General features: G+C 32.2%; 1 protein-coding gene across 1 annotated transcript; it reads right to left on the bottom strand.

Annotated features, from left to right (window-relative positions):
• Positions 1-11,235: 11,235 nt before the first annotated feature.
• LOC132924799 (uncharacterized) lies at positions 11,236-12,288 on the bottom strand. Its single transcript, XM_060989242.1, has one exon. The coding sequence runs from the start codon at positions 12,286-12,288 to the stop codon at positions 11,236-11,238; it is 1,053 nt and encodes a 350-aa protein (XP_060845225.1).
• Positions 12,289-12,930: the final 642 nt, after the last annotated feature.

The following is a 12,930-nucleotide window of genomic DNA, read 5'->3' on the forward strand; positions in this document are numbered from 1 at the left end:
ACGGGTGGCGAATCTTCTCGAGCCGGTTTTACCCCTTCCCTCTTCGAAGTTCGCCACCGTCTGCCGTGAGTGCTAATTTATATATTAAGCTGTGCCGTCAGCCTTTACAACATAGATACCTATTATATGACACTTTTTTCCTGGCGTTCGAGCCCGGCGCACCGTTGCGTCCGCTCGCCGCCTCGCGCTGTGTTGCAGTGCGGCATAACCGCGTGTGCGGTCAACCCGTTTGTATGCATATTTTAAGCCGTTGTGCCATTTTTCTAACTTATACGCGTTCCTTACCAGCGGTTGACCGCAACGTGTGGTATACTTTTTCGCCGCCCGTGTGCTTTGCGTATCGTCGCCGCAGTAGTGTTTTTGTGCGTCTTGCTCCGATCGCGTGTGCCGTCGAGTGACCAATTTCGAATTGATCCTCGTCCCGATATTTCGGACATTGTCGGCCGATCCGAGTCGTCAGTCGTTTATCTGCACGTCGTTGCCCCGTTTGGCCGTGCGTATGTGCGTATACAATAATATTATATTTATATTCACGTCGCCGCCGTCTGTGGGCGTACACACAGAACCTAATATATATATATATATATATCATAGTTATATACTTATATCTAGTCGCTTTGTCGTTCTTATTATAAGAGTAATACACGCATAATATATACGTATACACGTATAATACGTGTGGATACACAATCTTCATATATATGTTACGCCGAATTCATGAAATTAGCAACGTTGTCGCCGAATACGTGAAATCGGCAATTTGGCTACAAAATTCACGAAATAGGCAAATTTTGATTGCCGATTTCTTGAATTAGGCAGACTTTTTTCTGCCGATTGCATGAATTCGGTAACATATTATTATGACATAATTACAAATAGTGGATTATAAATAAACAATAATTGCACGCGTGCTGATCGGCATTACCACGCCGTAATCTTTATTACTTATGATGATAGACGCTATGATACGTACAAGCATTTTATCTTGGTCAATGAGGTCTTTTTATTGCACGCACATGTCCTCAACCCCACCTATTCAAAATTTTGACATTTTTTTCAAGTCAACATTTAGCAGTCATTTAGCAACAATTTGCAAGCCTATTTTTTAATCGGAAAAAATAAAAAACTTAGGGTGGGGCTGGAGACACATTTCCCCAGCCCCACCCATATCATTGAAATCATATTTTCAAATTTTTCTTGAACCATCATTTAGCAGCCAATTAGCAACGTTTGTTAGCTGGTAACTGGTATCAACATTTTTTGGTTAAAATAGGATATTTTTTATGGAAATTAGTATTTTCTATTTACCTATTTGGAATTTTTTAATCAATAAAGAATATTATTTTTTATGAATATAAACTATTAATATTACATTTAACATTCAATAACTTAACTTAACAAGATTTGTTAACTTAACTTTTTTAACTTTTTTTTAACTTTTAAACTATTTTTTATATACATATAATATTTATTATTACAATTTGATTTTATTATATTTCTGGCGTTTTATACATTTATTTAAATTAAATTATGTTTTATAATTTTTTAAGAAGGGTTTCGCCGATTTCACGCAATTGGCAGTATTATGCACTTTAAGTTGCCGATTTCACGTATTCGGTGACAACGTTGTTGATTTCATGAAATCAGCAATTTCATAAATTTGGCGTAACATATATATATTATATTATATACATTCGCGCCGCCGTTGGTGTGTGTCGTGTATCGGTGCGGTGTCCGGACTACAAGGCGAAGATCGAGTGGTGTCGGTATCGTTATATTATTATTTGTATTATTTGTATTTACATTGTTCTAATTTATATAATTATTATACCTGTAAGATTAATTCTATTATTAGTATCTTATGGACACCCACCTTTATTAGGAAACCTAAGTCCGATTGTGTCAATTATTATTTTCTATTTATTTAATATACATTTTTGGTGGTGTTATATGCACCCGTTTTACCATTGAAGTGCTATTATATATTATATATATATACCGGGTAACCTTTTCCGGTTTCCAACACCTCGCGAGTCGTGTCCGATAACCGCGACTTTCCAAAAGTAGGATCGGACACGGCGCCAACATTTGGTAGCAGAGCGTGGTTATCCGACCTCAGTTGGGGGGTTCGGTAGCGGTGTGTTGGTTGTGTTTTGCCCTGGTACCTATTTTGGTGCAGAGTACAGTGCTTGGGTGTTCACCAGACGTTGACATTTATTGTCTATACGTGTATTAATTGACCGGCCTTCCCCGTGTGTGATTATTATTATTATTATTATTTAGGTATTGTTAAATTAAATTAATTTAATGTGTGATGCGCGCATAGTGCAGATAATATATATAGCTGATATAGGTATTTATTAACATTAAGTTAACCGCGTTGGTCGTGGTGTCGCTATCAGCTGTACTTTAGATTAACGTTGTAGGGAATTCTACGCATTACTTGGATATCGTCGATATATTCAATAAGTTAGTGCGTATACGCGACGGCCGTTAGTTTTGATATCGTCGATATATCTAAACTACAACACCTAATTAGTCGTGTCGGTTGCGGCATTGATATCTCCGATATATCAATTGCACTAACGTTGTAGGTACGCTACGTAATTGCGTCCGTCGTTGAAGTGATATCTCCGATATGGCATATATTATAGCGATATATCGTTATTCATTATTATTATTTATTATTCGCACCGGTCGCTGTGAAATATTTTATATAACATTTTGGGTATTATCCGTTCACTCCGGTTGTTTATACCGTGTTGTGATTTAATTCGTAACAACATTTATTCGGTTGTAGTCTTTCATAGAAGCGTAGGGTGGTGTCCGCTGGGAGTAGGGAAAAAAGTCCGATTAGAAAATAATTATACGGAAAAAAAGTCCGGTAATAAAATCTATACAGAAATAGAAGGTACGATAGATAGAAAAATCATGTGTATTAGAAGGTACGGTAATAAAGATAGCACAATTAATCTGTTTTATAAGATTAAGTATGAATTCCCCAATATATATCATATTATATAAAATTGATGTTACGATAATGCATAAGAAATCCAGTCGTTGTCCACATTCGTAGTTATTCGCATCGAAATATTCACATCAAAATGGAAGAAGTAGTAATTATATATTATATATATAATTATAATTAGTAAGCTATTTGAGAGTTGGAACGAAATAAATATTAGTTTTAGTTATTTTTTTTTATTATTATTAACTAATTATTTGTAGTTTAATGTTCTAAATTATATAAATATTAAATTATTATTACATCATACAAAATCATATATATGAACAATAAATCAAACCGGACTTATTTTCCGTATAATTATTTTCTGGTAGGACTTTTTTTCCAATAAAATAAAAATCGGACTTTTTTCCGGGATTCGGTGTCCGCTACCATGGCCGAAGATGAAGAGCGTCTCCGTCGTCTTACGAAATAATTGAAATTGAATACCTACTCTGAAGCGCGCGACTGTGATTGCGCAAATTCGAAGTACACATGATGTGGCATTACGTGTCGGTACCGATATCTGTATACCGATAATAGTTTTAAGTTTAGCTCTCCTGTACTCCCTTTACGTTGCTGGCCTAGACTCTTTGTGGCACGAGTTCAAGTCTTTTGATCTGGCCGTATTAAACTGTTTGTTTAAGCTTAACAGGGCACATGTACAAATAATTCATCATACTACAAATTATTAGTATACCATACAATAATATATTATTGTGGAACTATTTAGTAATTATCTACGTTAAATTTAAAAATATTTATTTACATTTTTTTTGTCTTGTGGTCTTAGTACCTTTGAAGCTCGAAACAATGTTATATTTTTCCTTTACTTTCACTAGCATATCCTGATTTACAGTCTGATACAAAACACTTATTTGGCATTTTTAATTAATTAATTTACCTATTAAACTTTTGAAAAAAATATAAATTATTGTTTAATAGTCAATAACAAACGTTTAAATGGTTAAAGTCATAGTTCTTACAATAATTCTAATAAATTTGGAACAATATTTGGAGGTGATTTGTATTTTAAATACTGTTTTTTATGACTGGAGTCTGGATTCTACTCTATATATTTATTTTATTAAATTCGTGCCTATATATAACATTTTTATTTATTTCAACTTGCTAGTATGATATAATCATATTTCATATGAAATTTGAGCAATAATACTATAATATTATAAAGTCTATATTCAATACACAAAAATAGTAAATAATTGATGTAACCGGCCTTCGAGTAATGTGGCGGTGTCTGGCTGTATTCATGTTAGCTAAATTAGTGCCGTGTAAAATCGTGCCTCTTTTTTCAGGAAGTGTTATTACTTTCTCTTTTCTACATCGTGATTGAAACGCTCCTATAGTTTCGCTGTGGCACTATAGTTGTTAATTTCGATCGAATTTTTCTTCCACGATATCGATATAATAAATCGTTTTTACTTTCAAATGTATACGGCATTGCGACCATTTTTTCAATTATGCGTTGACAGGTTTTAACCATCTTTACAGAACACTTCAAGTGATATCAGTGAATAAGTGTATTATTCTACTCGAAATTGTAGTATTATATTTTTCAGCGTTTAGTTTTTACCTGTTTCAATCGCATATTCGTATCTCCGTTGGCCGTGAACTGCCTACTATTGTAAAATAACATTTGTCAATATCGTAGTCAGTTCATTTTAACTTAACTAGTTGTTAACCATTTCATCAGGGTGTTATCGGCCATTCTTGAATCAAAAATAATGTTTTACTCTATGCGTCGTATGAATGTATGTACCTTATTGTATGTTGTTGTATATGTAGCCTTATTATTAGGGCTCGAAAATTATAGGAACTACAATAGTCAAAATATGCACGAATAAATAAGTATAAAATAGATACATAAGTAATTATTAAATTAGTAAATAGTATTATATTTTTATATTTATTATTAATTTTGTAAGTACCTATATTCATTTTTTTTTACACCCCCCCTCCATTTGCACACAAACTTCCAAGCCCTACTTATTATATTATTGTGTTAATATACTAAACCAATCGAGTATGGGAGTTGCACATTCGTTCAGATAGATTGTCTTAGAAATGTTGAATTACTAAGGTATATAGGGTTCTGAAATTTCATATGATGTATAAAAAAAATGATTATCTATTTTTAATTTTTTAATTTAAAACTTGTAGTAACTATAATAGACACTTAAGACAAAATGATTATAGAAAACTAAATATAGCGCAAATAGTACCTATTCATTATTCAGTATTGCATTATATTTAAATTAATCGAGCTTATAATAAAAATATTTATTAAAATACTTTATTATAGTATTAATTTGATATATTATTCTATTTTATTGAATTTTTTATCAGTGGATCACGTAATAAACAAAGAGTAATTTAAGAACATAAAAATTACCGAAGCCAACCTTTTAATAATTGACTTCTAACTAAAAGAAGTAAAATTATTATTATTTTTATCCTTTGAAGAAACAAACATTTTTCTAGATAAAATTATAAATAATTTTCTAAATAATAGATTTGCCCTAATTATGATATCATTAAATAATTTTAAATTTATAATATCATTGACAAACAAATTAAGTCCATGTACAACACAACCATTCAGTATTAAGTATATGAAATATATTTTAGTAATCAAATGTAAAATATTTATCATGTGTTTGGCATTAAAAGAAAAAAAATGTAATTATTATTATTTATTTATTTATTGTAACAATACCAAAATCTTAAATTCATTAAATTTCTTCACTGACGATCAGTATAAATTGAGGTTGACTTTAAAAAATATACGATTTTGATATGTTACTATACAATTTACAATAATTTCGCTATACACATGTGTTCAGTTATCACAAAAAACACTAAACACTCTGATACTCAAAATATGAATATTAGTACATTCTTTTAACCTTACCAAGTAGTCTAATAATGTATATTATTTTTATGTATTTTAAAATTCATAAATTAAATTAAAATTAGATATAATAATATAAATTTTGGTTTCAATGATTTATCAAATAAGATAAAATTATTATTTATGTAAAATAATCTTTAATTTAAAGTATTTTTAGTTGTGATATTTTTTAATATTTCACATTTTTATAAATTTAACATAATATATATGTATATTGTATATATTATCAGAAAAGTATGTTGTGTGTAATTAGTAATTACCATGTGATTTTGTATTTGGCAAAGGAATAAAATTGTACTAAATATTTATTTTCTAGAAATTTTTTACAGTAGTAAAATACAAATTTGTTCATCTATTGAAAGTGGATATCAAAATAAAATAACCAATTGCTACATCCAACACATTGAAGTAGGTATCTAGTTTTTAGATTGTGTTCAACTTGCTAGACTTAAAGAAGAAATGCAAACAAAATGGAAAAAATATAAATTTAATCTTATATTTAGGATATTAATTTAACATTTGTGTAACTGTAAACCCAACTTACAGTAAAAACCTCAATTAACTTGATTTTTTTAATGCATATACCGCACATAGGTTGCCAACAATTCAGGTGAAACTTGAATAGTACAGATGTTCTAGTACCTGTCCAATGTACAGTTTACCTTACAACTAGAATATATTTGTCAAATTATATCAATAGCTTAACAGTTATGACTCATAAAAAAAGTTTTTTTATGGATGTGTCCAATTTTTGAAATTATAAAAGTTGGCAAACCTAACCGTACACAAAAAAAATGATACCATGAAAATGTAATAGAACTAAACACATAAGGGAAAATTTGGTGAAATTACGGGGGAGGCTGAGTAATTTATGCTCATACATATGTACCTACTACTTGTACTAGAGCTACTCATAATTATTTATTACAATATGACAATTTACAAAATTTGACATACATACTAAACATTTTAACCATAAAGTACAAATAAAATTAGGTGCCTTATCTCAAACATTTTATAAGTATTCTAAACAGAAAATATTAAGTTATGAATTTAATTGAATTATAACAAATACTCAAACAGAATAGCCAAGTATATAACATAATCAGTACATCTAGTGACTTACATTTAAGACTATTCAGAGAAACATCAATGTTGTTAGGTAGTTCTGTTCAATGAATGATTACCTTTCAAGTTGGTCTAATCTTAAAATAGTTTTATGCTTATATTTGTTGGATCGATTATCCCACTATTGAACTATAAAATCTTTAATATGTTCTTCTATAAAATAGATGCTAATTAATTTAGCAGAAGTAGAACTGCAGTATCATTGGTGCTAACACCGTTTTCAGTGTCTTAAAGAATGGTAGATCATGTTCAAATGTTATGGATGTGGTCTAATCTTAAAATAGTTTTATGCTTATATTTGTTGGATTGATTATCCCATTATTGAACTATAAAATCTTTAATACGTTCTTCTATAAAATAAATGCTAATTAATTTAGCAGAAGTAGAACTGCAGTATAATGGTGCTAACACTGTTTTCAGTGTCTTAAAGAATGGTAGATCATGTTCAAATATTATGGATGTGGTGGGGCGTATAATAGCAGGCATCGGATCAGCGATGTAGGTATAGGTTTGTTGAATAATCTAAGTTGTTTTATCAGTCTTGATCGAGCATTATGGACTTTTATAATTTCTTTTTCCGTCATTGATTTTTGAGATGAACTAACAGATAATTAGGTGCCTTATCTCAAACATTTTATAAGTATTCTAAACAGAAAATATTAAGTTATGAATGTAATTGAATTATAACAAATACTCAAACAGAATAGCCAAGTAAATAACATAATCAGTACATCTAGTGACTTACATTTACGACTATTCAGAGAAACATCAATGTTGTTAGGTAGACGTTCAATAAATGATTACCTTTCAAGTTGGTCTAATCTTAAAATAGTTTTATGCTTATATTTGTTGGATCGATTATCCCACTATTGAACTATAAAATCTTTAATATGTTCTTCTATAAAATAGATGCTAATTAATTTAGCAGAAGTAGAACTGCAGTATAATGGTGCTAACACCGTTTTCAGTGTCTTAAAGAATGGTAGATCATATTCAAATGTTATGGATGTGGTCTAATCTTAAAATAGTTTTATGCTTATATTTGTTGGATCGATTATCCCACTATTGAACTATAAAATCTTTAATATATTCTTCTATAAAATAGATGCTAATTAATTTAGCAGAAGTAGAACTGCAGTATAATGGTGCTAACACCGTTTTCAGTGTCTTAAAGAATGGTAGATCATATTCAAATGTTATGGATGTGGTCTAATCTTAAAATAGTTTTATGCTTATATTTGTTGGATTGATTATCCCATTATTGAACTATAAAATCTTTAATACGTTCTTCTATAAAATAAATGCTAATTAATTTAGCAGAAGTAGAACTGCAGTATAATGGTGCTAACACTGTTTTCAGTGTCTTAAAGAATGGTAGATCATGTTCAAATATTATGGATGTGGTGGGGCGTATAATAGCAGGCATCGGATCAGCGATGTAGGTATAGGTTTGTTGAATAATCTAAGTTGTTTTATCAGTCTTGATCGAGCATTATGGACTTTTATAATTTCTTTTTCCGTCATTGATTTTTGAGATGGACTAACAGATAATTAGGTGCCTTATCTCAAACATTTTATAAGTATTCTAAACAGAAAATATTAAGTTATGAATGTAATTGAATTATAACAAATACTCAAACAGAATAGCCAAGTAAATAACATAATCAGTACATCTAGTGACTTACATTTACGACTATTCAGAGAAACATCAATGTTGTTAGGTAGACGTTCAATGAATGATTACCTTTCAAGTTGGTCTAATCTTAAAATAGTTTTATGCTTATATTTGTTGGATCGATTATCCCACTATTGAACTATAAAATCTTTAATATGTTCTTCTATAAAATAGATGCTAATTAATTTAGCAGAAGTAGAACTGCAGTATAATGGTGCTAACACCGTTTTCAGTGTCTTAAAGAATGGTAGATCATATTCAAATGTTATGGATGTGGTCTAATCTTAAAATAGTTTTATGCTTATATTTGTTGGATCGATTATCCCACTATTGAACTATAAAATCTTTAATATGTTCTTCTATAAAATAGATGCTAATTAATTTAGCAGAAGTAGAACTGCAGTATAATGGTGCTAACACCGTTTTCAGTGTCTTAAAGAATGGTAGATCATATTCAAATGTTATGGATGTGGTCTAATCTTAAAATAGTTTTATGCTTATATTTGTTGGATCGATTATCCCACTATTGAACTATAAAATCTTTAATATGTTCTTCTATAAAATAGATGCTAATTAATTTAGCAGAAGTAGAACTGCAGTATAATGGTGCTAACACCGTTTTCAGTGTCTTAAAGAATGGTAGATCATATTCAAATGTTATGGATGTGGTCTAATCTTAAAATAGTTTTATGCTTATATTTGTTGGATCGATTATCCCACTATTGAACTATAAAATCTTTAATACGTTCTTCTATAAAATAAATGCTAATTAATTTAGCAGAAGTAGAACTGCAGTATAATGGTACTAACACTGTTTTCAGTGTCTTAAAGAATGGTAGATCATGTTCAAATATTGTGGATGTGATGGGGCGTATAATAGCAGGCATCGGATCAGCGATGTAGGTATAGGTTTGTTGAATAATCTAAGTTGTTTTATCAGTCTTGATCGAGCATTATGGACTTTTATAATTTCTTTTTTCGTCATTGATTTTTGAGATGGACTAGCAGATAGTTAGGTGCCTTATCTCAAACATTTTATAAGTATTCTAAACAGAAAATATTAAGTTATTAATTTTATTGAATTATAACCAATGTTCAAACAAAATAGCCAAGTATATAACATAATCAGTACATCTAGTGATGTTAAAATGCGGTTTTTTAAATATTTTTTTTGTGTTATAGGTGATTGGTCGCCGCGACAAATCTTACGATGTATGAGCAGTTGTTTGCCGCGACTCGCGTGGACTTTGAATTAGGTTACCAATATAGAATAATTAATTATTATGACAACAAATCAATTGTGAAGTCTCAATATATATATATATATAATAATAAAGACGACACTGTCGCACTCTGCTATAAAAAATATTATAACAACACGGGGCCCCAAAATAATAATAACATATAAATAATAATAATTATAAATAACATTAAAATATGAATTTTACAATAAATGACCTGATTGCGGTGGCTGTGGCGATCCCACGGTTCAAACTGGCAATCTTCACTGGTATGAATGTATGATAGTATATGACTGAACGATGTAGCAAAATATAATATTATGACATAAGTAACATATGTACTAATGGATAATGTGTAATAACAAACACGTGATTTTTGGTGTCGCTGCAGGACAACCAACCGGGCACACACGTACACCGTGTAGAGCCAACGCAATAACAAAATAAATCGGCGACCGTAACTTTACGACGCGCATTTGCGTATAATAATAATAAAAAAAGGCACGTGGTTTTCGTGTCACCGTATCACAAATCGGACACACACGGACATACAATAAAATGTGTCGAGCTTACCACGGCAACAATACACGTCAACCGGTGTTGACGAAAAAGTGAAAAGGTGTGAAAACTGGCGCAAGTTCACGCGTCGACCGAGACGGCGGCGACAAGTTCGCGGCGATCACAGCTTGACCACTCGGTAGGGAAATAGACAAGTGTGATGACCGGACTGTCACTCGTGTTGCAGTGGCCTTTGACCCGGCTGAAACGCGCCAAGAGGATCGGTGTTCGAACATCCTCCCCCTGTGAGGCTCTGCATCACTGGACGTTGCTAGAATTAGATATTGGATCCGCAGCTGAATACTGGATTGGCGACAAGTAGTGAACCAGACTATGCGTGATCGACACCGGTCTCAGGTCAAGTTGATACAATATGTCATTAGTATGGTGACTATAGAAAAGAATAGAAAAACAAAACAATGGACATATGGTCCGTACAAAATGAGAATCAAAAGCTGATAATTTTGTAAACAAAAATAATAACAAACATGATGTATACACAAACAAACATTTTACCGGCATTATAAATTTAAAATAACAGACATTCGCATAAGACAACAGTGCCGGTTGAATAAAACAATTAAATAATATAATCAAAGTGCATACATACAAGATAAATAAATAAACAATAGACAATAAAAAAATATATTAATTATAATTATATTAAGGTCGCTAATTCTTACGGTACCCTTTGCGCTTACTCATCGACGGGTAAGGGCACTAGTTTGACCACAGGTCGTGTTATAGGACCAGTACTGGTCAATACTTTAGCGACATGTACGACATTGTCAGTCCCGGGAGTTACCTCTATGACCCGACCAAGCCGCCACACTAGTGGAGAGCTATGGTTATCGACAACTACGACCATGTCGTTGACGTTTATATTGTTAACCCTTTGGGTCCATTTTGAGCGCTCCTGGAGAGTAGTCAAGTACTCGGTAGACCATCGCCTCCAGAACGCCTGATGGCACTGATAGAGTAATTTCCACCTATCTCGGATATTTCGCTGTGCGTCGGTAGTAGATCTCGGGGGAACGGCTAATAAAGGCTGGCCGATCAAAAAATGTCCCGGTGTTAAACACTCCAAATCGTGGGGATCGGTGGACGCGGGTGTTAATGGTCTAGAATTAAGCACCGCCTCTATGCGTGTCAGTATTGTTGTAAATTCCTCATAGGTAAAAATATGAATACCAATAATTCGGGTTAGCAGCCTTTTAGTTGAACGTACGGCAGCCTCCCAAAGGCCTCCGAAATGCGGGGCGCCTGGTGGATTAAAATGCCATTCACACGCGGGGCGCAAATTCGCGACAGCGACCTGACCCTCTGGGCTATTGATTAAAGAGTGCAATTGTTTATTGGCCCCCACGAAGTTTGTCCCGCAATCCGAATAAATGTCGCTAGGTAGGCCACGTCGAGCAACAAAGCGATCGAACGCAGACAAAAAGGCATTGGTGGAAAGCTCAGTGACCACTTCTAAATGTACCGCCTTCACGGTAAAGCAAACAAATACAGCTATGTATATTTTGAACGTGCGTGATTTTCGAAGTTTAAGTTCGCGCATTTGCAGCGGCCCGGCAAAGTCGACGCCTACGCGAGCAAACGGCCTGCACTGTTGTACACGCGCAGCCGGTAAATCGGCCATTAACGACTGGACAGGTCGAGCGTTCAACCGCACACACACTGTACACCGGGACATGACTCCATGCAACACCGACCTAAGTGCAACTACCCAAAAATGTCGTGAGATCATAGCTGCCATCACCCGTGGTCCCGAATGACACGTTAATTTGTGCCACTTTTCGCATAGTAACCTAGCAAAGTGTGATTCTTTTGCCAACAGTACCGGGTGCTTGCAATCATATGTCAGTAGGGAATGGGTGTAAAACAATAGGTGTATTTAACTTTGTATAATACTGTTGTATTTAATTATGGTATAATAATTTCTTGTATTTTACCGTATTTTACACATTTTATGCGGTTTAAAATACTGTATTAAAAGATATGCAAATTTTAAATTACATATAAAATGTAAACTTGATTACTCAACCATTGTCCATTTCCCATTTGAAAATTTAATCTTATTTATACAAATAAGAAAAATATTATAAATTTAATTCAAAAGTAATAACAATGTCAATAAGTTAAGTAATAAATAATATTTAACAATTTTAATAAACATAAACGATTCTTTTATTTCTTTTTCTAAAAAATAAATTAAATAAATGTTTTATGTAAAAAAAATAACAATAGTAAATAGTAATTTATAAATAGTAACATTTTTAACATTTTAGTCTTATGATAGTAATGCTATGACTTGTGGAGGGGCGCTTTGAGAAAAACTTAATTTTAAAAAGGTGCCACCAGCCTTGTTTGGGAACAGCTGATGAAGATA

Source organism: Rhopalosiphum padi, chromosome 3 (genome assembly GCF_020882245.1).
Source record: "Rhopalosiphum padi isolate XX-2018 chromosome 3, ASM2088224v1, whole genome shotgun sequence".
Lineage (NCBI taxonomy): Eukaryota > Metazoa > Arthropoda > Insecta > Hemiptera > Aphididae > Rhopalosiphum > Rhopalosiphum padi.

Excerpts from the sequence above, each read along its gene's own strand:
- LOC132924799 (XM_060989242.1), bottom strand. The coding sequence starts at position 12,288 with ATGATCTCACGACATTTTTGGGTAGTTGCACTTAGGTCGGTGTTGCAT.